Source organism: Falco rusticolus, chromosome 1, assembly GCF_015220075.1.
Source record: "Falco rusticolus isolate bFalRus1 chromosome 1, bFalRus1.pri, whole genome shotgun sequence".
Lineage (NCBI taxonomy): Eukaryota > Metazoa > Chordata > Aves > Falconiformes > Falconidae > Falco > Falco rusticolus.
The window spans coordinates 108,749,201-108,774,166 of record NC_051187.1 but is presented as its reverse complement, the minus strand read 5'-3'; the positions used below and the strand labels follow the sequence as shown (position 1 = coordinate 108,774,166).

General features: G+C 41.0%; 1 protein-coding gene across 6 annotated transcripts in view; it reads left to right on the top strand.

Annotated features, from left to right (window-relative positions):
• LIN54 (lin-54 DREAM MuvB core complex component) overlaps positions 1–24,966 on the top strand; it is a 41,527-nt gene that overhangs the window by 13,521 nt on the left and 3,040 nt on the right. For 4 of the 6 annotated variants that reach the window (XM_037395475.1, XM_037395431.1, XM_037395448.1 and 1 more), the window contains 12 exons: positions 2,417–3,144; positions 8,700–8,820; positions 12,121–12,266; positions 13,790–13,945; positions 16,272–16,488; positions 17,207–17,280; positions 17,431–17,628; positions 19,456–19,547; positions 20,793–20,864; positions 23,278–23,380; positions 23,552–23,689; positions 24,437–24,639. In XM_037395475.1, coding sequence (XP_037251372.1) covers positions 2,452–3,144; positions 8,700–8,820; positions 12,121–12,266; positions 13,790–13,945; positions 16,272–16,488; positions 17,207–17,280; positions 17,431–17,628; positions 19,456–19,547; positions 20,793–20,864; positions 23,278–23,380; positions 23,552–23,689; positions 24,437–24,639 — 2,213 coding nt within the window. In that variant the 5' untranslated portion in view covers positions 2,417–2,451. Of the gene's footprint in view, positions 1–5; positions 2,186–2,416; positions 3,145–8,699; positions 8,821–12,120; positions 12,267–13,789; positions 13,946–16,271; positions 16,489–17,206; positions 17,281–17,430; positions 17,629–19,455; positions 19,548–20,792; positions 20,865–23,277; positions 23,381–23,551; positions 23,690–24,436; positions 24,640–24,966 lie in introns of those variants that run through there. The other 2 variants (XM_037395456.1, XM_037395466.1) reach the window with 2 other exon arrangements.

Genomic DNA, 24,966 nt, shown 5'->3' with positions numbered 1-24,966 from the left:
TGGTTCTTTTCTTGCTGTTGTTGATGGCTCTAGCCTGAATACATTAATGCAAGCCTACTGTAAAATGATGAGACCTAATTGTAAAACCTTCCAATGTGATGGCCATAAACTATTAATCCAGTAAGGAAGCATAATGTTTATTTTAACTTGTCAGTTTCTGATTCCAGACTTGATGTATTTCTTTTCCTTCTGCATGCTGACTTAAAAGTGGTTTGTTGGTTGTTATCCTTTCAACTAGATATAGGTATTTAATAAATATTTACTGCTTTGTAACATAACCTAATGGTAAGAATGAAGAATATAAATAACGAACTGTGTAACTAAAGTATATGTAAATGCTTTATGGTCATACTGTTAAAAGATACTAAGAATGACCTTTCTTTTAGGGAATAACACATACAGATGCAAGCCAAAAGCAAGTAACTTAAAATTATTTGTCATTAGTGAATGGTGATTTTTCCCTTCTTTTCAAACATTGAGGCAATCGTAATTTGGATTGCACTTGATCCTAGGAGTCAAACTGCTGGATGCAAGCCCCTTGTGCTTGTCAGTATAGAACAGGATGGTGAGGTGTGTGTTGCTTTTTTTGTGATGGTGTGGGGTTGTTTGTCTGAAATAGTTAAAATCTATAAGATCTAAGATGCAAGCCCATGCAGGTTGATGAGGAGATGAGAAAGTGACACAGTTCAGGAGATCTGTTGGCTTTAACATATGCTGAAACAGTCCGCTTTTACTAATCTGATTTTTGTGTAATCTTGTATTTTGTATATGCAGTCAACCAATTGGACTTTAAGACAGCAATGCAATACTGTTACTAATGTGTCCTTAGGAGTAAGCTGTTTTGTCTAGTGCTAATTACCAGGGCTGACATCACAGTAAGCTGTACTGGTATTGCTTTGGGAGAAATGCTTTCCAAAGGAGGTATTTCTGGCAGTGACATCAGATAACTTGGTATCTTTAAGTGCCTGCCAATAAGTTGAGCTCTGTGTGTGTTTGACCGTCTGTCATCTGAACAGGTTCTGTCACAGCTTGGGCTTCTTGAGTGTTATGGCAGTTTGATATGCCTTGTGCTCTGAGGTGAGGGGGATCAGCATGGCACCCTTCACAATCAGGAAGCCATGGACTGCTCCAACAGAGCCTCCTGAGCTTGGCGGGGAAACTGGGTAGATTATAGTAGGATTTTCTTCCCTATCCTTCTACCTTACAAGCAAAATGCAGCTGTCCTGTAGTTTGGTGTTGCGCAAAATGGAACCACAACGACTCCAGAGGAATCTATTTCACCTTGGCATTTGGGCGCTGGTTTTGTGGCATGATTCCTTAATTATGAATGTTGCTTAGTATGAATAACTCAGCTCTTTTTTTTTTTCTAGCAAGTAGGAAATTGAAGAGGACAAGATCCTTTCAAATTCAGCTTATGAGTACTCAGGGGCATACTCGCCCATCCAGTTCCCAAGCATGCTGATTCAGTCAGCAAGTGGGGAAAATGCCTTATGAAGCTGATCAGTCTTCAGCTTCTGAGAGCGATATAGATTCGGTGGGAATGGTAGACGAGACAATTCCCAGCAATGTATTTAAGGTTTCTCAAGTGACCGGTGACTCTGGCCTTGAATCTCACTGTATTATTATTTTTTTTAATACGAATCGGTTGCTCTTACTAGGCAGCTTAAAATATTCTATTTCAGATGGGGTGTTTCATGTTTAGAACATGCTTCAAATTAATCATGAATTTGGGCATTATATTTTCTTGTGAGTATTGAGGGGGGGAGAAAGGTTGAGCTACTCTTTTCACAGCCAGCATAGAGGAATTGTCTGCCTAATTGGAAGGGCAGGGCTTTGGCATGGTCCTGGGGTAGGTGGGCTGTTGATTGAGCTTGTGGGATTGATAAAGCCCATCACTAGACAGCTGTTTGTTTTTCTGAGATTTCAAAAATAAGGATTTGGCAAAGATGAACCCCTGTTACATCTGGTACAGATAACAAGTCTCTTGAGGCAAGATAACCTGCTAATCAATGTTGACATGTATGAGAAAAGCCATTATTGTCTGTTGGATATTTAAAGCTGTTTAACTCCTGCTTTATATTTCAGTAAGCTTAAATGTCTGTGAACAAGGTGGCTGTGTCTTGGGAAGGAAACACTGCTTCTTTGTGTACTGTGTTGTCAAGAGTGGACTGGTAATACACAGCAAGTCAGTGTCTTGATTTGATGTCACTGGATGATATAAATTCTTACTGAGAGTAAATTCAGCTTAATATGTTATGTTTTGATAAATTTTTTTGTGCTATCCCTTCTGTGCATGCACAATACCTTCAACCTAAAAAAAAATCTGCTGCTGTATTTTCTTTTTTGGTAATATTATTCATAAAAACTTTGAAAATGTGTGTTTTCTGGAAGCCAATAACTTTTTAAAATATTGCAGTACCTGCTCCGGTCATCACTGCCACAACTGCTAAAATGGAGGTGGTTTCAGCAGAAGTCAACAGCTTGCTCCCTGAGGAAATAATGGACACTGGTATAACCCTGGTGGAAGATGACAGCATCGAGGCAGTTATTGTGTCGTCGCCGATCGGAGATTCGATTCCCATGGAAACAGAACTGGAAGAAATAGTGAACATAAGCACCACCAGCAACTCCTCAGCTACAACTACGGCCGCAGTCACCACAGAACCACTTACTGCACCCAGCAATCACTCAGGCGATGCAGCAGTGAACACCACAACCCCAAAAACTGATGCAAATGCAGTTGTAAAGCCTACTTTTCCAAGTGGTCTCCATAAACTTGGTGCCCAGACCCCTGTCACTATATCGGCCAATCAAATTATTCTGAACAAGACCGCCGATATTAAAATAGGCAATCAGAGTATTAAACCGGATGGACAAAAGCTTATTGTAACAACTTTGGGCAAGTCTGGCCAGCCTATTGTGTTAGCATTACCCCACAGCCAGCTCCCGCAGGCGCAGAAGGCCACGTCCCAAGCCCAAGGCGGAGACTCCAAGGTACAAGGCCAGCAGATCAAGGTTGTTATCGGAGGTCGGTCAGAAGTGAAACCTGTAGTTGGTGTCTCAGCTTTGACACAAGGAAGTCAGCTGATAAACACTGCGGCCCAGCCTTCTGTTTTGCAGACCCAGCAATTAAAAACAGTACAGGTAAAGTGAGTGTATACTGATGAAACATCTTAAAAACAGTTTTGTTGCTGCAACAGTTGTCCCTTTTCTTCACTGATAGACACACGGTTGCTTTCAGCCTTTGCATTTATTCTTTGTGTTAAAAAACAGAATGCTGCTCCTAGCCCATGCTTTCATCTGTGGATGCATTTACCACTTTATGCCCTTTACCTCTAGCTACTGTCTAGAAACCTAAAATTTGCCTCAGAGAAAGCGAGCTATTAAAATTCAGTAAATTGAAGAGAATCTTCCCATTATTTTCATTTTATAAAAATAAATCCTACATGCTTTCAGGAAGATGGAATTGAACTCTCTGTGCCTATTGTTCTTAATTCAAAGTGTATGCTGCCTTACTCTTTTACGAAAGAGTGGCTTCTGCCTATTACATTTAGTTTGTTTAAATAAAGTCTGTGGAAAAAAAACCTTCGAGAATTTGAAAAAGAACGACAGTCATGGTTTAACCGTAGCTCGTAAAGGTGTATCTTGTCTGCCTCAAATCTACTTAAGCTTGTTGATAGATACTGATAGACTAGACAGGAATGTAAGCTGGACACTTAAAAAACCTGAACAAGGTTTTGTTCCTGTTCTGTGGCATGGATCTTGAGGTATTTGAAACCACAGAGAATCTACTGGGGTCTGAAAATCTGTTGAAAAGACTTGGGTTATGACCCAAAGGGTCTGATTTTTTTCATTTGCTGTATGGCAGAACAAAATGTGAGTGACTTCGTTCTAGTTGGCAGTGAGGCAGAAATAAGACCTCATTAAAGTGAAGGAAAAGTAGAACTCAATGCAGGTTATGATGTGAAAATATTTATTTTACAGTCTAAATTGAACGAGAAATTAAACTCTAAGCTAATAAAAATTAATTTGCTGCACATGGCAAATTAAAAAATTTTAAGCATGTTATTAGCTGAATGGTAAGCTCTCTGACTAGTATTTCATGGCAAGCATATGTGAGCAACTCTCACGACTGTTTTAAAGCTGCAGATGATCCCTGCACTGATTTCTGCTTTTTCCTTGTTTGTTGCTACATCATACCCGTGGAAAACATGTTTAATAATGGCTGTTTGAAACATACCCATTTTCTTAAGCGGCTTTTATTTTTGTACCTTGATCATTAATGATATGGTTTTGTCATTATAGCTTTCAAAAAAGCTTCTGCCCTTGACTCAGCATAGGAACGTTTGAGTGAATTAGTTCTTGATACTTGGCTTCAATTACTGCAAAGTGACAGAGGAAACTGAGGAGAGTGATGTGCTCTTGAGTGCATGAGATGACCTGTGCCATCAGTGACTGAAACACAGTGCTGCGGTGATTGACCTCTGCTGTTTCTCATTAGGAATTCTGCAGGTTTCTTAACAGAAGCAGTTACAAAGTCACTTGCATCCATTTGTAAATACAGTTAATTGCAGTTTGAGTATATTTTTCTTGTGGTCTCTTTTTATTAAGTCTTTGCTTCCATTTGCAAAACAGATTGAATTGTTAACACCTTTTTTTCTATAAGGAGAGGAGGAAGCACAAATGAAAAGCAAGGCAGCAATGTTCAGTTAGTATCCAATACTGCAGAGAAGATTACATTAGCACTTCCCAGACAGTGCTTTTCCCTTTAGAGTAGCGGAGGGATATATGAGGCTAGGCGAGAGATTCATGGTCTACCCTATCATGAATGACAGGGGAGTTAACCCATGCCTGGAGTCTCTGGCTTAGAAAATGAAGTCATGCATTTACCCCATCGTCTTGAACAAGCCTCTTAGCCTTTCAGTGAGTAGAAAAGGAAGCTGTGAATGCCACCCTGCCTCCCAAGGGTCTTGTGTAGCTTATCTCTTGTGGCTTTGTGAATCAGGTATTTCACATGTAAAGGCAGCACAGCAGTTTGACTTGGTACCGAGAAGTGAATTGGTAAAAGATTAGATGACAAAGAGCGCTCATCAGTTCTCCTTACATCCTCCCTGTCCTAGGGGCTTTGCAGGTCATTGGAAAAATTCAGTTAGCTTTGCAGTAATCTTAATTGTGACATTTGAAATCTCAGCACTTGAGAAAGGGCATAATGGATAGAGCAAAATGTTCCTTGGAATCCTGACTGCAGTTTTAGAGGTATGAGGCTGTGAGGTGTAAAATGTGGCAGGACCTTGGGCTTAATCTATGTCCAGAGGATTGTACTGTCCATTGGCAGCTTGTCTGATTTAGTTGAAAACACTTCCCAGGATGTGTGGACAAAACTACTAGGCAAGTGCATCTGCTTTCAGGTTGTGGGTCTTGTCCGTGTACAGGCTTAAAAACAGTGATGTGCTTACTGGTGTACTGCTTCAGTCCAAGTGCATTAAGCAAGGGTTTGGCCTTGCAGAGGACTCTCAACCAGATGTCCAGACCTGTTGTCATTGCTGTCACTAAGCTAGTCTAACTTGAACTTCTCCTGATGTGGTAACTGGCTTTGTGTTTCAGCAAATAAATCTGTGTGTCCATAGCATTGTTGCTGCCATGGCAAGACAACTGCTAAGCCATCATTGTGGCTTCATCTCATCGTGGAGAAGTGACCTCATGCACTCCCTAACCTCAGAGCAAACTCTCATTCCAAGCTCAGTTTCTTCATCTTCTCTGAAGTACGCTGTTCTCCTCTTCTGTTTCTAGAGTCCCTGATTTTTCATTTTATGCCAAATATGAATTACATAGGGTGTGGCTACATGGACAAGCTCCCATGAGGTCCTCTAGGGAGTGGATTTTTATAGTATGTTAGCTCCTTTGTGGTAGCTGACTATGTGGGTATTCAGTCCTGCAGTAAATGCAAGGTATGTATGTGCTTTTTTCTATATGTATGGAACACTGTTTGACCACTGAAAACAAAGTCTGGCTGTAGAAACTTGCCTGTTCATCTTGTTTACTGGAGAGTGATTGGAAAGACACTAATTGACCTTTTAAATAGCAATGCAGATAAATCTGTCTACTTCCGTAGGGGGAAGAAGGTTGGTGTGTGCCTCTAAATACCATAATTTTCTTGTGGAAGAGCTTGTTGCCCCAGGAAATATTTTTCACTTTATTTCTAAGTAACTCGCAGGGAGCGTGCTTAGTTTACACAGTCAGAGGAATAACATTAAGCTTCTTGTAATTAGTACAGGCCATGGCAGAGTGCTCTGGAGAACTTGCTCTTTCTGAAGCATCAAAGGGGCAGTCTGTCATGTTGACTGTTTTCTCTGGCTTCTCCAGTCTCTTCTGAAATGGGTAGCAAGTTTCTCACCGATAACTAGAAGGCTCTCACTTCTAGATGCCTAGAAGATGGCTAGGGTTATCAATTCTAGTGGCAAAGACTAGAGTGGCAAAAACAGGAGTTCATGGCGTGCACTTGGGGGCCAAGGGCTGTTCCTCACCTATAATCAACCATGTTTGAGTTTTGCTGTGTTTCCTAAGCCCTGAGGGATTTCACTCATTTGTTAGATGACTTTCATAGAGAAAAAGTTCACCTGAAAAGCAAGGGGGAGTTTATCAGTAGAGGATATTGTAAGTTGAGGCTGAGGGAAGCAGGGCTACTTGCATTGACCAGCTATAGTTTTGGGATTTTTACGGTTTTTCTGAAATACTTCATGCTGACAGGTAGCTAGTATTTTATATGTATTCATGTAAGTCATTTAAGCATGCTTATTGACTGTTGCTGGGAAATGACTGCTGTTGTCCAGAGCTGGCTGTTCCTGCTGGATGGTGATCATGTTCTGAGCCAGACTTTGCCCTCGCTTCAGAGTAAAAGCAATAGCAGTTCAGTTACAGTAATACCTTATGGCAGGATAAGATTAATTTCAGCAGAATGGAAAGCTCAAATCAGGCAGACGAAGTTTGGGGCATTTATCAGAAATTAAAAGATGTGCAAATTTACAAAAATAATAAGATACATTACAGATAAAATGCCTGCTCGTCTATCAGCTTGTATGTGCTAAGAGAACTGAATCCCTGAGGTGTTAAAATGACTTTGAGTTGAATTTGTCAACTGGGATATGAATGAAGTTTTCTTCTTCAAACAACTTAATGTTTCAAATGAGGTCTGTTTTCTGGCACTGCCCGGTGTCAGTGTCGCTCGTTCCTGGCTTTCCTTGGCTAGGCACAGCTCAGGCACGAAGGCTGGAGTCTGTGTGCCATAGCAGGGGGGCTCTGGTGTCCCCAGCCGTGTGTGTGTGCTGCTGGAAGCTGGAACAGCCTCATGTGTGTGCTTTTTGCAGGGCAGCTGGGGAATTCGTTAGGTGCTGCTGAATATTTCAGATGTTTTGGTGTTACTCTACTGTAAAGGAGGTGTTTTCAGTCAGCAAATTCTATAAATAGGGTTTTGTGTAGGAAACCATAACATCCAGCCTACTCAATTGCTTCATCTAAGTACTCGTAACTTTCTCAGGCTGTTAAAAGTAGCTGTCATCTCTGTATCTTTGCATGTCAGTCAGATTTCTCCAGCGAACTGCTTGAGTAGCAAAAGTGGCTCCCCACAGAGACGCTAATGTCATGACTTCGATGTGGCTGGAGTTGGTAGCTGGTGCCCAGGGGATGTGGCTGGGGGTGTGTGCGGAGGAGAGGCAGCATGGGCCTGACCTGTGGGGTGGGTAAGTGTAAGGACTTCATTAATGTCTTGCAGTGTGCTCTTTTGGACTCGGGGAAGATCTTAGACATAGTCCACATCTGTAGGCAGCCTCTGCAATCAACAGGCTTAAATAGTCTTTAAAAGAAGTCAGCCTCTTAATTGAACTATTTACCAGCTGGATGCTGATGTGTAGGAGCTATTAGGATAAATACATCTGGTAGTTAACTTCTGTCAGTATGGAAAAGGGGAAAAAGGCTTGTTTAAGATTTTAAGACTATAAAACCCTGCTTATAAAGATTTCAAGTTTATCAGTGTCGTAAAGGTGCACATGTATGTTTCTGGTCCAGCTGTGTTTTCAGAGGCTGGATCATGGAAGGAAGAAAAGACTCCTTTGGGCCTGGATGTAGCAAACTGATTTCTTCCTGGCTAGTGTGTACCCAAAACTTCCAGGGACTGATGATCCACCTACTTTTTGAGAACTGTGGCAGAAAGCTCTTTCCCCATTTGCAGGATAAAAGCATGCTGCCATGTCAAGAGTAGGTCAAGAGATATTTCAGAGTAGTAGTTGCTACATTTAAATCACTGGAGGAACACAGTGTGTCCCAATTGGCTGGAAAAGATCTAACCTTTTTTAAAGCTTCAGATATTGAGAGCTCTGGGTTTAATTCTAACATTTTGATCTAGACCTAACAGCATGTAAGAAATAATTATAGCATCTTGAGGATGAGGTATGTTTGCACAGAGAGATATCTTACAAAAAAAGCTGTAAGGGATTTGGCTATCCTGCTTTGGTGGTTAGTTTTCTAAGTGGCATGGATGATATCCTAGTTCTCTCCATAGAGAGAAATTGAGATGAAATGTGAGAAGCAATTATTCTTCTGATTATCTGTGCGAGTATTGCCCTTTTTCTAACATATTTAACAATACGATAATTTAGATCAAAAATGCTCAAGTTACTTTAGATCTCTTTTCCTCCATCTTTCAGATTGCGAAGAAGACCCGAACCCCAACTTCTGGCCCTGTGATCACCAAGCTGATCTTTGCAAAACCGATTAATAGCAAAGCTGTTACAGGGCAGACCACTCAAGTGTCACCAGTCATTGCAGGTTGTACTACTTTGACTTGTTTTGCTTTATCATTTTTTAAAGGCTGTTCAAAGAGATGATGATTGTAGAGATCTTTTGGTCTTGATGATTTTACTGTAGTTTCTGTTGAAGTACCTCAAGCAATTGGAAAAATAAATCAGAGTATTTTGTGGGTGGAAGCAGATAAATGCAGTTGTTGGTACCTTTACACAGTGTTTGTTTAGAACTATATTTGTGGTGGTAGAGTTTGATCATTTTGCTTTTACTGTAAGATGATTTTGCTCTCTGGATTTTGGTGAGGAGGAAAAAAACCACCTCACAGCCAGAGAAAAGGCTGCTTGATAAACAGAAAGTATTTGTAGATACATTATATAAATACACAGGGGGAAAAGGAGACACATGCTCTTCTATTACTTTAATCTGCTTACAGCTGGACAATTGAATACATGCAAATAACAGGAAAAATGCTTGAGTAACAAGTGAATAAAGCTGTGTTGTTTCTGTTAAGTTGCTCACTTCAAAAATAAGCATCACAAAAAAGTAATTAAGGCAAATATGAAAGGGTTTGTGTCTTTGGAAAACAAATCTGTTTGTGTCCTTTAAACAACAGAATTAAAGAAAAAAATTCACAGTGTAAACATTTGTTTATTGTGGCAGTGGGACTGATGTGTCCCTTGCTGAATGCATCATTGCATGTATGCAAGTAACATCCAAGATACGTAAATTACCTGAAAATGATGAATGTAGGAAGCCAGTCATCTTCAGAGCTTTGAAGGGTATCTTCAACTGCTTCCAGATTGACCAACCCAAGTAGGCTTAAAATTTTTTCCACATGTTTAAACAAATTAGTTAAGCCTTTACAGAACTGGGACTTGAGCTGGTTTTAAAAAGAATGCAACAGTGTCCTGTTCTCGAAACTTTGGTAAATACAAGTGAATGGCACAAAACTGAAACATAGTCTTTTCCTTGAGTTGTCAGGCTGCCTGCACCCTGAAGCCTGATTCATGTTTCAGATGAAAGAGGGATTCTCCATCCTACTCCCTAGTTTTAGCTCTTTCTCAAACAGTTCCCTATCATACATACAGACCTGTGAATAAGATTGTTCTACTGTTTATAAATATTTACATTAAGCTGTTCGTGTGTGTTAAAAAAAAAGTAAACAAAAACCACCCAACCTAAAACGATTAAAAACCCCAAAATAAGCCACTTAGAGCTGCATTACATTTTCATCTAGCAATACATGAAAACTGGTAAACAGTAAGGAACCAAAACAAAAATAATACTACCAATAGCATATGTTTAAGTTTGCTGTCTCCAGAATGAAGGGAAAATGTCCAAATCAAAACATACCTACATAATGTTGATAAACGGATATGTTACAAAATAAACAAACTTCCAGTTTTTAAATCAGTATGTTGGAAAATCAAGACTACCTCTCCCTCAGCCTGTGAGAGAATCATCAGTGGGAGGTGAAGATGCATCTCTAATTGAGAGGGAAATCTTTGTAAACATCTGCCTTTCCTCTCACCATCCCAAACAGCCAGTGCAGCTTGCCAGCTTCAAGAGGCTGGCATCATTTTGGGGAAGGTGTAACATTTGAGTGTTGTGTTTTGATGTTTATATATGTCTGTTTATGAATCTGATAAGTATTTTTAATTGCCTGGGAATTTCTGGAAGCTGAGGTGGAAGTTTTAAATTTAAGACTTGTCAATATAAGCAGCCAGATTCTGTTTAGGAAGTTGATGCCAGGGGGCACAGAGGGCATGTAGTGAGAAAGGGAAAGCTGTCACCAGGAAAGAACAAGCTCAAAGCAGTGAATACTGGAGATGATAGAATTCCTACAGACTCACATTTTTCAGGTTGTGTGTGGCTTTAGCAGCTGCTAGCAACTGTCTGTGCTGTTACTTAGACTGTACAAAAGTGAAGGTTATTTTACAGCACGTAGACCTCAGAGGAAGGCAGCTTGCCACGAGGATGCTTTTTCTTGTTAGTTCTACTTGACTTGTCATGCCACTGGTTTGTGCTGGACAGAAAAGTCATGCCTGAGTGTGCGTGTGCGTTTCTTATTTTGATAAATGTAGTACAAGAAAATGAGTGACTGTTGTGGTTTAACCCCTGATGGCAACTAGGCACCACGCAGCTAAAAGTGAGAAAACTCAGTGGTTGAGATAAAGACAGTTTAATAGGTAAAGCAAAAAGGCACGCACACAAGCAAAGCAAAACAAGGAATTCATTCACCGCTTCCCATCTGCAGGCAGGTGCTCAGCCATCTGCAGGAGAGCAGAGCTCCATCATGCATAATGGTTACTTGGGAAGGACAAAACACCGTAACACTGAATGTCCCCCTCTTCCTCCTTCTTCCCCCAGCTTTATAAGCTGAGCATGAGGTTATATAGTATGCAATATCCCTTTGGTCAGTTGGGTTAGCTGTCCCAGCTGCGTCTCCTTCCAAATTCTTGTGCACTTGTACTTTTTTTGCATTTGTACAATTCTTGTACTCACAGGTGGGGTAAGAAGCAGAAAAGGTCTTGGCTCTTCATAAACACTGCTCACCAATAACAAACATAATCAACACTGTTTTCGGCACCAATCCAAAACATAGCCCCTTATTCGCTGCTATGAGGAAAATTAATTCTATTCCAGCCAAAACCAGCACAGTGACAGAGAAGCTACGGCAGAAATGAGTGCAGTAGAGGAAAAGCTCAGTGGTCAAGCACTCTTTAGAAAGAAACTTAGAAGTATGGGCTAAAAAAAACAAACCAAAAAAGTTCTGAAGGCTGATTTCATGATTTGGAGCTGCTGGTTTTGATGTTTAACCTAAAAAACCCACAACTAAGAGTTGATCTTGGACAGACCAAACACCTTTTCCTTGGTCACTGTAACACAGCTCATTTCTGATAGCCGAGGTTTTTAAAAGGAAGTAGCCCCCTGCAGATGCTCAGTTTCTCTCTGTGTTGGCAGCAGCCCAGGGAGTTCCTGGGGAACTGCCAGCTGGCTGGGTGTTTGTGCCCAGCGCATGTGTATTGGAGGACTGCACCCCTCAGGATGCTGTCCTGGCTTCAAGAATTTTCAGCTGAATGTCACAGAAAGCTCAGTGTACATTTCAGCTTTATTAAACCTGAGCAAACTTTTTATTTGCAATAATGCCAATTATTTTCTTCTTTGTTGCTAAATCTAACTTAAAGAATACCAATGTCCTTCCTACCAGGTAATACGCTATCAGAAGTAGGGATCATTTGCACGATATGCAGAGAAAACTTTGCTTTAAAAATTAATGTAAGCAGGGATAACTTGAGTTGATGGTATCTTCCTTGTTTATAGGTAGGGTTCTTTCACAGTCTGCTCCAGGAACACCACCAAAGACAATAACAATCTCTGAGAGTGGAGTCATTGGATCATCTTTGAGTACAACAACACAACAGACACCGAATAAAATAGCTATCTCCCCACTCAAATCCCCTAATAAGGTAAGGACCTGCTTTTGGCTGCAGCCTTCTGTCTCTCCTGCCAGCTGTCTGAATGGAGCTCTCTGTGTCTTTGCTACAAGCTGTTTATGATCCTTCCTCTTCAGTCTCCATTATGCATCACAGTGCTCTGTGGTAATGGCCTAAGCTAGGTTTTTTGCAACTGGTTCCCTTCCTGTGGTTTTAAGTAAATATGCATTACTGCGTTAGTTTCCCATTTCTGCAATTTCTTGCCATTCCCTAAGCATCCATTGCAAGAGCAGCTGTTTTCTCTTAGCCAAGTGCTCAAACTATTTCTTTTAGTGTCTTCACAAGATGTTAACAGGTTGTTTAAGAGGAGACCTTGATGATAATAGATCAGCACTTATTAACCATTGCCTGCTACTGCATAGATAATTTAGTCTTCCTTAACCGCGTCTGCAGTAAATGGCATTTGCAATGGTCCTTGAAAAATACAGAGCTGGAGATTAGCACAGGTAGGCAACAGATAGAAAAGGTAACTCACCCATCGTAAGCTGTGTTATAGATGTCGTGGTGATGCTTCTATTTTAGACTTGATAAAATTGTCTTGAGAAGAGAAATATTGCTGGAGAGATGAAGAGTTGGCATGCAAGATGCATAGCACGTGCAAACTAAGTATCGTGTATAGAAACTGGCATAAGAGTAAAGAGTTCTCTGAGTTTGGCCATGCTTTAGCTATGTAATCTTATAGAAATGGATAGGGGACTCTTGTTTGAGAATTATTAGTGAGGAAAGCAACATGAGGAAGAAGTAAAAAAAATACAAGTCTAGAATCAAAATTAGCATCAAGTAGGGGTAAAAAGGCTCTTAGGGTTACATCTTGAATTTGCCGTAGGTGAGTAATTGTATCTTTTAAAAGCAAATGGTTTAAAAAACTGGAAGTTCTCTTAAAACACAAAGAAGGGAGTTTAGAACAAAAAGTAGAAAACCAGCCTTGGAAAGGGTGTGGCTGTATAGAGTACAGTACTTAAACACTACATTCTGCTGAAATGCAAACAGAAGACTAGACCTCTAAGGGAATCTGGAAAGTAGATTTGAAAATACTGATGTTCTTGTAGTTTGGCTGAATCAGTAGCGTAAGGTGAGATATTTTTTTTCTTCTTTTCCACAGCTCTCCTTTAAAACTTCAGTTTATGATTAAATAGACATAGTACCGATTATAAAGCTGCTATTCAGAAAATCCTTCCTGACAATGCTCAGGCTTCAGCGGGCTAGTTTCCTTAAAAAAAACAAACAAACAATCCAAAACCCAGAAGCTGTGCTAGCTTTCTGCAGGGGCTTTTTGTTGCTGGAAACGAGCAATGCCTTGAAGTTTCTAACATGTCTATGTGCTGTTGTGGCGCAGTTGGACCCATGTGAGTTGTGACTAAATACAGCACTCTTGCTCACAGAAAGAACCCTCTGTACTGGTGGAGAACTGTACTTTCATGAGGAGGGAAATGTATATGTACAGGGTCTTGTATCCTCCACGGAGATTTAAACTGCTTCTTTGTTTTGCCAAGCAGCTAGCAGTGGTGTCAGTGGCCTCCCAGCCTCCCAACTCCCCCCAGAAGACGGTGGGCGTCCCACTGAATGTAGCATTAGGACAGCAGATCCTCACAGTGCAGCAATCAGCACCCTCCTCCCCTGGGAAGGCTATAGTCAACCACACAACCACCCAGGTACAAACTGACTTTCCTTTGTCTTCTAGAGTGTCTCTGTCTCATCGCTTGCGGGAAACTGGGAGTGTTGAACTGCAGATTGGCAGTGGTCAGTCCCAAGGTGTTCTTGTAGTGGTGTTTCCTTGAGAATTGGCAAGAGCATTGCCCCAAGGAGTGTGCGCTGCTTCAGTTGAGAGGCGCAAACTGTTGCAAGCCCTTATGAGGGCACGCTGTTGGAAATCAGCTTTCCAATCTGGAAAGCACCACTTGGTGCAAGTTCTCGTCTCCGTATACTGAATCTCCGAAATCATCTGAAGGGCTCCCCGTGACACGAGGAAATGTTCTTTGGGTGGTTTTATCTCTTCTACCAGTGTTTCTGTGCCACTGACTAGGGCTATTTTCCAGGCGTTTCTGAGGTTTGCAACAGTGGAGTTCATATCCTTGTGGTAGAGGTCTGCATAAGCAAGACACCATGGTCTGAGACCTACAGAGTTAAAAATTATTAATTTCTTGTGTCTCATTTCTAGAAAAATATCAGGGTTTTCCATAATACCTTTGATAAATTGATCTGCGTTAATGAATGACAAGACAAGACTGACCTTGATTACAAACTACAGTTCTTACCTTTTTCCTCTTTTGTAATCTTGGGTGAATCTTCTTCTATCTTAATGTATGTATTCCCATTTTGGTAAACATGAGGGGATGCCTATGAATGTAAATAACCAGAGTGGATATAGCAGGGAGTGGACACAGTTGTATGTATGCCACGACACCAGAGACTTGGACAAATTGTGCCAGTCTCGTCTTCCTGATACAGGTGATAATTGGAATGCTGATATGGGAACATCGACACCAGCACGATCTGAACATATTTTTTTCCCCAGGGTAGAACTGGCAAAATTGTCTTTTTGAAACTGTTGTTAAATGGATAAGTTGCTCTAATGTGAGTACCCTAAGTGACAAAACAAAGATGGCTGTGGGGTATACATGCTGAGTTCTGATCCAGAGCTATCTGGCACAACATAAGGGTTTCACCTGTCTTCACTGGGCTCAATATGCCCTTAGAAGAACTGTCACATGAATTTCAGTTTTTCCAGGTGTTCTTGGATAGCGGCCACTAATTTGTGTGCTAGAGGGAACTTTGCCCATGCTGGTCTCCCTGTGATAACACTTAGGCTGTGACTGCTTGCAGATAGTGCTTATTTTGAATTGCTCTGGGTTGTTGAGGTTTTGGTATTTTAAAAAAATCCTGCAAAAACATCACCTTGTAAAAGACTGGGCTTATATTTCCAGTGAAGTATGTGCAAATTGAGACTTCATTTGTGTAGTTGCTGAAAGCTGGGGAGCTGTGAAAACGCTCTAGTAGGAAGTCACATAATACTATCAACCAAATTTAATACTAAAACTTAATGCCAAGGACAATTATATGCTTAATACTGATACTAAAAGATACTGAGAATAAAAAGCTAAGCTCCAAAAGAAGTTAGATGGAAGGAGAAAAAGGAGGAATAAACCAAGGTTTGAGGTTGTCAGCGAGGCTGGAAAAAGAGGCTGCTATCAAACTGGTAGATTTATGAATGTGTATAAATAAAATAAACACTTGGTTGTTACCAGTTTGTAGTTTGAGAGAAACTGGGAAGATGAAATCTGGCAAATTCCAAATGTACCGTTATTGCAGCTGTGAGGTAGTACAGGTCTACTGAGCTACCTTTCACCTTTTTGCTTTTTTTCTTAACAAATTTGTTTTGCTGTTCTTCATTGTTCTTGCTTCTTTCATTTCTCAGCTTGTGCTCTCTTTCTCATGTCTTCAGTTATCAGTTTTTGGACTCTGTTCCATTTCTTTCTTAAGGGCTGCACAGTGATTTCTGTGTATTGGTTGCAACCTGTCGTAAAAGGACGTATCTGTACACACAGAGATAAATCACACCACAGTCCAGTGTGAACAGTTCTGCAAGTTGCTGCCTTGTGTTTTTATTCGTAGGAATATACCTAGGTTGATTTGTGGCTTGATTTTTGAATACAAACTGAGCAATGTTCTCTGTACTCACCCTGAAGTGTTTTGGCAGACGTATCTGAGGGAGTGGACTGAGTCACCCTACTCATGTAAATATTTGTTTACTCTGTTGTTTGGTGTAGAGCATTCAAAATGGAAGTGAGTTTGCGCTGAGCTGTTGAGAGACATTTAATCCCTTCACATCTGTTTTACTTTTGAAAACAAAAATGGGGATAACTGAGTTGCTTCTCAAAGGATTAAAGAGTTGCTCACTGACAAATTGAGGAATAAACACGCTGATGTTCTTTCTGCCTTTGTACAAGTAACTTCGCACTGTCTGTGTTGGCTTAACAGGCTGTGAAATCAGCAGTGCAGACCATTACTGTAGGAGGAGTGGGTACATCTCAATTTAAGACGATTATTCCCTTGGCAACTGCGCCCAATGTTCAGCAGATTCAGGTACCTGGAAGCAAGTTCCATTATGTCAGACTCGTTACTGCCACAACAGCCAATAGTTCAACCCAATCAGCCAGTCAAAATCCCAGTACGAATACACAGCCTCTTCAACAAGGTAAGTGCTAGTGCTAATGTATTATCTAAAGTAAGTTTTTATGGCTTTTTTCATGTTTGTTTTATAAGGATTAAAGTGAGTATGTAATAGAGATCAATCAAGACTGCCAGATGTACTTGGTGTTGTGGTAGACTCCTGTAAGTTTCATATTCTACTGTTACATCTGGTTTGTATGTGGAAATGCTCCTCTGTATGTGTCAAATTGCAGGCCCAACTACAGAGCATTCTTGGAGCAGTTTAGATTGCTTTTCCCTAGTTTACCAGCTTTGTGAGTGACTTGTGGCAAGTCCCAGATCCTCTGTATGTATATCCTCAGTACAGCCCACAAACACATTGCCAAAATTCCTGCAACATGAAGATCCTTCCACGTAAAATGCTTTAGAAGCACCAGATGTTTCTGTCTATGCTTTCCAGAGCGGTGATGGAATAAAGGATTTCAAACCAAGCTGTGGTTTAAAACCCATGTCCAGAGGAGCTCTGCACCCAAGCTGGCTTTTCAGCCGTTGCTGTGAAATGTATTTGCACAAGAGTGCATGCATCTTTGTTTACAAAGGTGCTCTTCAGACATAAATGTTATGTGCCGTGACTTTGGCCAGTTACTCTCAGCACATAGTTACAGTATTAAGTACCTTTGTGTTACGTGTATGTGAAATTCTGGAGGACTGAACTGTGGACTTTGAATAATGTGTGTTAATGTGATGTTGTTTCTTGATGCTAGCAAAGCCAGTGGTGGTGAACACAACCCCAGTGCGGATGTCTGTTCCCATAGTGCCAGCACAGACTGTGAAACAGGTGAGCTAAATGTAAAATGCATATTCTTGACTTATTTTGGCTGGATGGAAAAAAAGTCCAGTTTCAGCACTGTAATGAAATGTTCTGTTAATAAAAGTGCATTCTGAATCAACAAAACACCAATTTCATAAAGACCTCTTTTGTCTCCAGGTGGTGCCCAAACCGATCAACCCAGCTTCCCAGATAGTTACTACTAGTCAGCCCCAGCAAAGACTTATTATGCCAGCCACTCCACTGCCACAGATCCAGCCCAACCTCACCAACCTCCCACCGGGCACTGTACTGGCACCAGCACCTGGCACAGGAAATGTTGGGTATGCAGTCCTTCCAGCTCAGTATGTCACACAGGTACGGTGTTAACCCAAAGATAAATAAGGAAATAGTGCTGTTGTGGAATGTACTACCCTCTTCTTAAAGGTCTTGCTCCCCAACTGTCGCTTGACATTAAGAGGACAAACAATTTCTTTTAGGGATCCTTGGCAGAATGATGACAGCACTAAACTGTAGTTACGATTAAAGCTTTATTTTCTTAACAGGATTTTGTGATTAGCATAACGTAGAATTTATAACCAGAATAGCACAGCTTTTCTATAAACAGAATCAGGTAGTACCATTTCACAAGTAGCAGTACAAAATCTATGATACAACTTAATTTCTAATCACCTAGACCATCTGCAGATCAGGCCAGATCTTAGTACATGGCTTGTTTTATCAATATAACAATCATAATCTAGACTCAAAAATCATATAAAAGAATACGAGTCCGTCAACCCTTGGAGGAAGCGGATGTCAGTGGAGGCATCCCTGGCCACCAGCGGGCCACAGGTCTCACTCTCCCGCAGCAGTTCTAGTCCAAGTTCCTCACTTAGGACTTGTAACTGCTTGATTTTATAGACAGTGCTTTGTGTGCTTCCCTGTTCTGTGACAGTCATCACCACCACCTGGTTGGCCAGGCGCCTGAGACTTTCATGGCCAGTAAAGAAGGGAGTAACCAGCCTGGTGCCCAGGAATCTTGAGGCCAGTAGTTAAGGGAAGAAGAAATCTGTTTGGTTTCTCTATGTGGTTCATAGGAACTTCAGGGCCTGATAATGAGGAGAAAGGGAACAAATATGTGACCTGCTTGGACACAGAGAATGGCTGCTTGCGTTTTAAGATGGTGTTAGTTATGCTAACCACATTACCAGGGATCAGGAGCAGGTGGTACAAGTCACACCAACCAAGGCCTAGGAATTAGTTTTTTGCTCTTTGCCAAGATCTGACCAACAGTCAGAATGAAAAGGAGAATAAATGAAACCTCCTGCTGAAAGCTGACCAGCCATTCTGTACAAACAAGGATTCCTGTCAGCTAATGGCACTACTGGTACCAACGTAATTTCTTGGTTCCCTTCTAGTTTTGTCACAGCTGCAGTTTGACCCTGAAGACTCTTAGTGTGTTCTTCCAGTCCACTTCCACAAATCTTACCTTAAACTAAATCCATTTGTTGGACCTCTTCTCAGAGGTTTTGTGTTGCGAACACAATCTGTCCTGTTTGACCTGGCCCCACTAGGTCCACATCTTGCTATGTGCCGATCTGTCTTCAGAACCTGTCTCAGCAGGAGAAAAGGGCTGCACATAGATAATATTAAAGAAGGTAGCACAAGACAGTGTCGTTTGGAAGGTTCTTGCAAGTTTTTGGGGGTTTAGCATGAAAAATAAACTGTGGGTCCAGGTATGCAAAGAGGTTGGAATGTAAATCATTTTAATTGCTTTTATTTAATTCCGCAATAAGTGCCTTGTATATATTAAGGAAACTACTGAAGTAATTTGTGCAGGAAGCAATCCTACTTTATTAGGAGCAGGGTTGCTTAGGAAAAGAAGGGGGGAAATGAACATGTTTTTAGGAGCTGGAAGTGTTTGTGGACTGACTACTTCTGTGTGTGATCTTTGTGGTGTTTGTATGGCTGTAGACACTGTAATACAGAACAAAAATATTATCTAAAGAAATGTTTTTATGCTAAGTATGGAGGCAGGAGGTTGCTGCCTGTTCCAAGTTACACAAATGTCTAAAATTGTGCTTTACAAGCACCTTATTCTTATAATAATATCTGAAAAGCTAATTAAAAGACTAGCTACACATCCTCTTGTGTATACTTTAATTTCTTTCATGCTATGCATTAACCTTTTTGTTTTGTTAGCTACAACAATCATCATATGTATCTATAGCAAGCAACACTGGCTTTACAGGGACGTCTAGTATCCAGTCCCAAGCACGGCTACCATTCAATGGGTGAGTGTTTTGCAAAAAAAACCCAGAAACATGCATTACAGGCTACTGAATGAGCATCTTCTCTCAGTCCCGTTACCAGGAAGGATGGGAGCAGAGATGCTTGAGTTTGGGGGATTTTTCCAAGAAAATCTGGTATACTGTGGCGTGGTTATTACCTCTGACTAAAGGACATGGATCTGTCTGACAATGGAGCCAGTCTCTTTATCAGAGCTGTGTTTTCCTTTCTGTTTTTCGAACCTGTGTAGCAGGAAGTTGACTTGGAAGCTCCCTGTCGCTCAGTCTTCATTTTGCATCAGCATCTGGGAGCTAAAGGCCTCAACTGTTTCTGAACATTGCTGGAAGGAGGTGCTGGACAATTCAAGAGCTAGATGCTTAGCATCTGCAGACACCCAGCTGAACAGCAAAATGGCACCAAAGCCCAAAATGGATTTTGATAGGAGGCTTTGTTTTTTTCAGTCTTGTATTTTTCCTTGAAGGATGAAAATAACAGCTAACATGTATTACTTTCCCTTTGCCAATCCAGCAGGCTTAGCTGTTCTGCACAGTCCTTTTGTGTTACTGTTTGCTGGAAGCTATAAGCGCCAAGGTGCTTTTTGTTGCTGCAACCTCAACTGACGCAAACGAATCCCAAATCCAGATGCAGCTATTCAAACAAATGGGTTTGATTTAATCTCCCTGGTATTACGTGCAGAAATTGCTGGATTGGGATGGAACAAATCTCATCAAAAGTGATTAGGGACACACAGTCTGAGTTTTAAGAGCAGTTAAAGACTGTCTCTGATATAAAATTTATCTATAAAATGAATACCATGTTTTGGCTTGCTTTTCCATTATTCCATAGCTTTTTTTTTTATTGTTTAATTCCAACTAGAACAAAGGGAAAGGCACAAGCATGTTGTGTGAACCTTGGTTGGATCTAGTCCCCCTGCATGTAGAAGGGTTCTGGAGAAGTTTTCTCTGGTTCCAGTTTTCAGTTACGATCTTTCCTCTAGCTCTAAGTCTCATTTCTACTTCAGCCATGCAGCCAGATGTGCAACAAATAACCCAGCTCTTGCTGGGTTGGAAAGGCACTATATAAAGGCACTCTATATAATACTTGCTTAAACACAGTCAGCCAGAAACCTAATGCAAGGGGAATATAATGATTTTTTTGAAGTTCTTATTATGAGCTATTTACTTGAATTTAAAATAGGAAAAAATGGATAAAAGTGTCTGTGTATGTAAATGCACTTTTTTCCCCCCCAGAATAATTCCTTCGGAATCTGCAAACCGCCCCAGGAAGCCTTGCAATTGTACTAAGTCTCTGTGTTTGAAATTGTAAGTACAGCTTGGGTTTAGTGGGTTTTTTAAGCCTTATTTTTGACATCACAGATTTATGCCAATTATCAGAATAGAATGTTAAGTATATCAGAAAAGTTATGTCTAGATGCTAGTTTAAGGTTGCTGTTGATAATGTTGATAAGGTTGGTGGAGATGTTGCAATGCCTGTGCAATTTTGCGTCTCCTGTGAGCTATGTGGACCCTAACGTTTGATCAATTTCTAACTTTGCAGCCTTGCTGTGTGTTGGAGCCAATTCCACTCAGCAGCTGTAGTTGCATCGTTGTTGCTATAAGTGAAGCAGCATCCCATAGTATCATCAGTGGGCATTTACTATACTTTGATGAAGCACATCAGTAATACCATGCTGTATCAAATACTTCAGAAAAAATTGGCAGTGTGTCTTTTAAATGACTGAATAGGCAAGTGATTCTTCACTGATAGGTCCGAGTCTGTCACCCTCATGAGATATTTTGCTCTTCCATTCAGTGTCTTTGTAAGAATTTGACATAAAAGCATTTTAAGCTGAGGAGATGCTAAGTTTCCTTAACTTGAGGCAAAGTCAGTTTACCAATTTTGGGACAATAACAGGAGGAGATACTGAAATTAATCTGTGGTTCTCTGAGTCGTAGACAGTGGTGTGCTACTCAAAAAGAAAGTGATGCAATAGTATCTAAACCCAAGTTAAGTATATTTAAACTTTTCAGCTTGGGTTTCTTTTCATGTAATGCACCCCACCTCTATGTGGGGAGGTGTGCCCTGTGCTTCCTAGCCTCAAAATTGTCTGTTGCACAGAAGACATTGGAAATGGGAAGATGTTGTAGATGTTTTTTCAGATGTTTTACAACATACGTGACTGACTTCATAGTGCCAAATATATGTTAGATGCTTAGGATTTTCCACTTGTTTTAGTCATCAGCACCTGAATGCTCTAGAAGTTCTGGGAGAACAATGGCATTGCTGGTGATGCCTTGCACCTTCAGAATGCTGTTTGGAAATGAACGTTTCTTGTAAGTTACTGTAATTGTATCTTTAAGTGGCTAGGCATTGGTGCAGAGCAAATGGCTAATTCGCTCTGGCAAAGGTGCTTTCTCACTAGTAAAACTTTTTCCTGCCTGAAAGGGGAGTTGCTTTTTCCCAAATGAATGTTGAAGGTAAGCATGTAGCCTATTCTACAAAGAAGAGAACTCGGAGTAGTTGTATGCTCACTGATGCTCTGGGCTGATGCTGGCACTCTTTGTTTCGGAAACCAGGACCATTCCACTACTGAATTTCAAACAAGGCAGAAAGGAGAGCTATTACAGGTTGAAAAAGCTTTTCATGTGGTTTTATCCCTGAGACCATTCAGGATGCTAAAAATCACTCAAACGCAGTTCAAGAAGATGAATAGTTATAGTGGACTCCAGGGCAACCCTTATCTAGTTCTTGTAGTGTTACCCAGGGCAAGCCCCAGGAAGCCAGTTGTGCAAGGGGTTTGGGCTCCTTAAAGATGAACGTATGGTCCCAGCAGGTTTTGAAAAGCAGCTGAAGAGGATCCGCAGTTTCTATCAGCTATAGCTAGAGGTGGTACTGGAAGCATTGAAGCATGGCAGTTTGTTGTGGCCCAGAGCCATGTTTGAGCTGGGGCTGAATGTGGTGCTTCCACATATCAGACCGATGGGATGGTGAGATCATGTTTTTGGTGAGAGGTAGCAGAGGTACATAAGAGGCCTGGCAATGTGATTGGCTTTTCGCGTCAATATTTTGGTTTTTATCCACATACTTGTCCCTTTAAAAAGTTTCTGATAACCACAGCTTTATCCTCATTCAGGTCCTTTCCCTCATTACCTGTGCTTCAAAGCCTATGAGGTGTACCACTCCTTACTCCTTTTCTGTTCTTCCATCCCTGCTTTGGTGAACTCTGCCTCAGTTCACAGCTGCAAACAGTTTATGGGCAAAACTAACAAAAAAAGACTCGTTATGTTAGTCGGTTTGCCTGTTGATTGGCAGTCCAATCGCCTGCCTTTTGTTTCAGCTGTATGAGAGCTCCTGAAGGCCGGCTTGAACTGGCAGGGCTAGGAACTGGCTGCAAGATGGGCTGCAGCAGGATGGCCCTTAATATGTGGGTCAGCCACCCAGGAGTCACCCTAGAAAAAAGCCTCATTAGCTTTTCTTGCTTCTGTGGGGACCTGTGCTACGTCAACATCAGCTCAGACAAACTCTTGAGCTATACCTGTGTCTTTAGACAGCAACTAGACCTGCACTGGAGGATTTAGGCTTTGCAAGGAGGCTGATACCACTTGTACGTGTGGAGTTGAACATAGGGTGGCCCTTACCCTGATTGGTACATAGGTGTATCACCAGGCTAGGAACTTCTGTTAATGACAATGTAATAGACATGTTTACAAATGCCTTCTGCATCTTCTGTTTCAGGTATTGTGATTGTTTTGCAAATGGTGAATTCTGCAATAACTGCAACTGTACAAATTGTTATAACAACCTGGACCATGAAAATGATAGGCAAAAAGCAATAAAGGTGAGGGATGAAAGCCATTTAGCTTGCATGTTCTGAAGCTGCGGCATGGGACAGAGTGGGTATATAATGCCCTGATCTCCTCCCACATGTGCAAGGCTTAAGTTCTTTTATTGCACCTTTAAATTCTGCTCCCCACATGCAGTGACTGACCCTTTGGGTCTGTGTTGACAGGCTTGCCTTGACAGAAACCCTGAAGCCTTCAAGCCCAAAATAGGAAAAGGAAAGGAAGGAGAATCGGATCGAAGACACAGCAAAGGGTGTAACTGTAAACGCTCGGGATGTCTCAAAAACTACTGTGAATGTTATGAGGTATGAAACATTATCTCTTCTTAAAGATACTGCCTTTTTCCCTTTAGTGCTGTGACTTTTCCGACTTGCTTTGTCTCTTTGTATTGCTATAATGTTTTCTCTTCTATTCTTTTCTATTGCTATGATTCTTTCTCTTATTCCAGCAGTTTGCACATAGAAAGACATGTATATGGCAAAATTGATCACTTATGTTATATAAGTTTAAGTTTAAACTTATGTTTAAACTTATGTATATTTTATATATGTATAAACATAAATTTATTTTAAATGTAGCAACTTTGAACTCAGGCTTGGATTTGTCCTTTACTGAACAGCAGTATTTCCTAAAGAAATCTACTGCACCAGGTCCATTGGAGGATTTGAAACAGCACCCCACAGGTGCTCTGGGATAGAACATGTCTGTGACAGACAAAAGCAAAAGCTGTTGTTGCATCAGCTAACTGGTCTGTGCATGCAGAAACAGTGGCAGACTGACCTTTCTCATAGCTCGACCACCTAAATTCCACTGGAAAATGTAGGTTGTTGAAGAAGGGGATGAGTGGGAAACCACTGGTTTGCATTTGATTCAAGTATGCATTCTGGGAAGGCATCTCAGTTTGAGGTGAGAATTTAGAGAGGAAACAGCTACTTGGGGGTTTCTTCTAGTGGCTAATTGATAAGAGATTAAAGATCTTCTTTTCGTTGTGGCTTGCCATAAAGAGAGTCAAGGGTGCAATGGGTTTCTCATGTTTTGTTTGTTCCTTTCAGGCAAAAATCATGTGTTCTTCCATATGCAAATGCATTGGCTGTAAAAATTTTGAAGAAAGCCCAGAGCGAAAGACATTGATGCATTTAGCAGATGCTGCAGAAGTTAGGGTCCAGCAGCAGACAGCTGCAAAGACCAAGCTATCTTCCCAGATCTCAGATCTGCTGACAAGGCCAACACCAGCACTCAGCAGCGGTGGTGGGAAGTAAGTTAATGCAGCACCCTGTTTCATTTGCTTCTAATGTATTTTTTCTGATGTACGTGACCGGTATGTCCCTGTCATTTTTGAATGTTATCTGTGTAAGCTATAGAAGCAGGAGCACACAGGTGAATGGAGCTTTTTGTTGACACAGCCGTGCTTTCTGTGGAACCTAGGGTATGCCAAGCTTAACTGCGTTCAAGCGTGTAACTAAGTGTTGTCTTCTTGTGGTTGCACATATGCTCGCAGAAAACATGGAAGTACGAGTGTCACAATTACTGACAATGTAATTCTTGAGCTACCCTTATAGTAAAAGCTGGAGAATTGTTATAT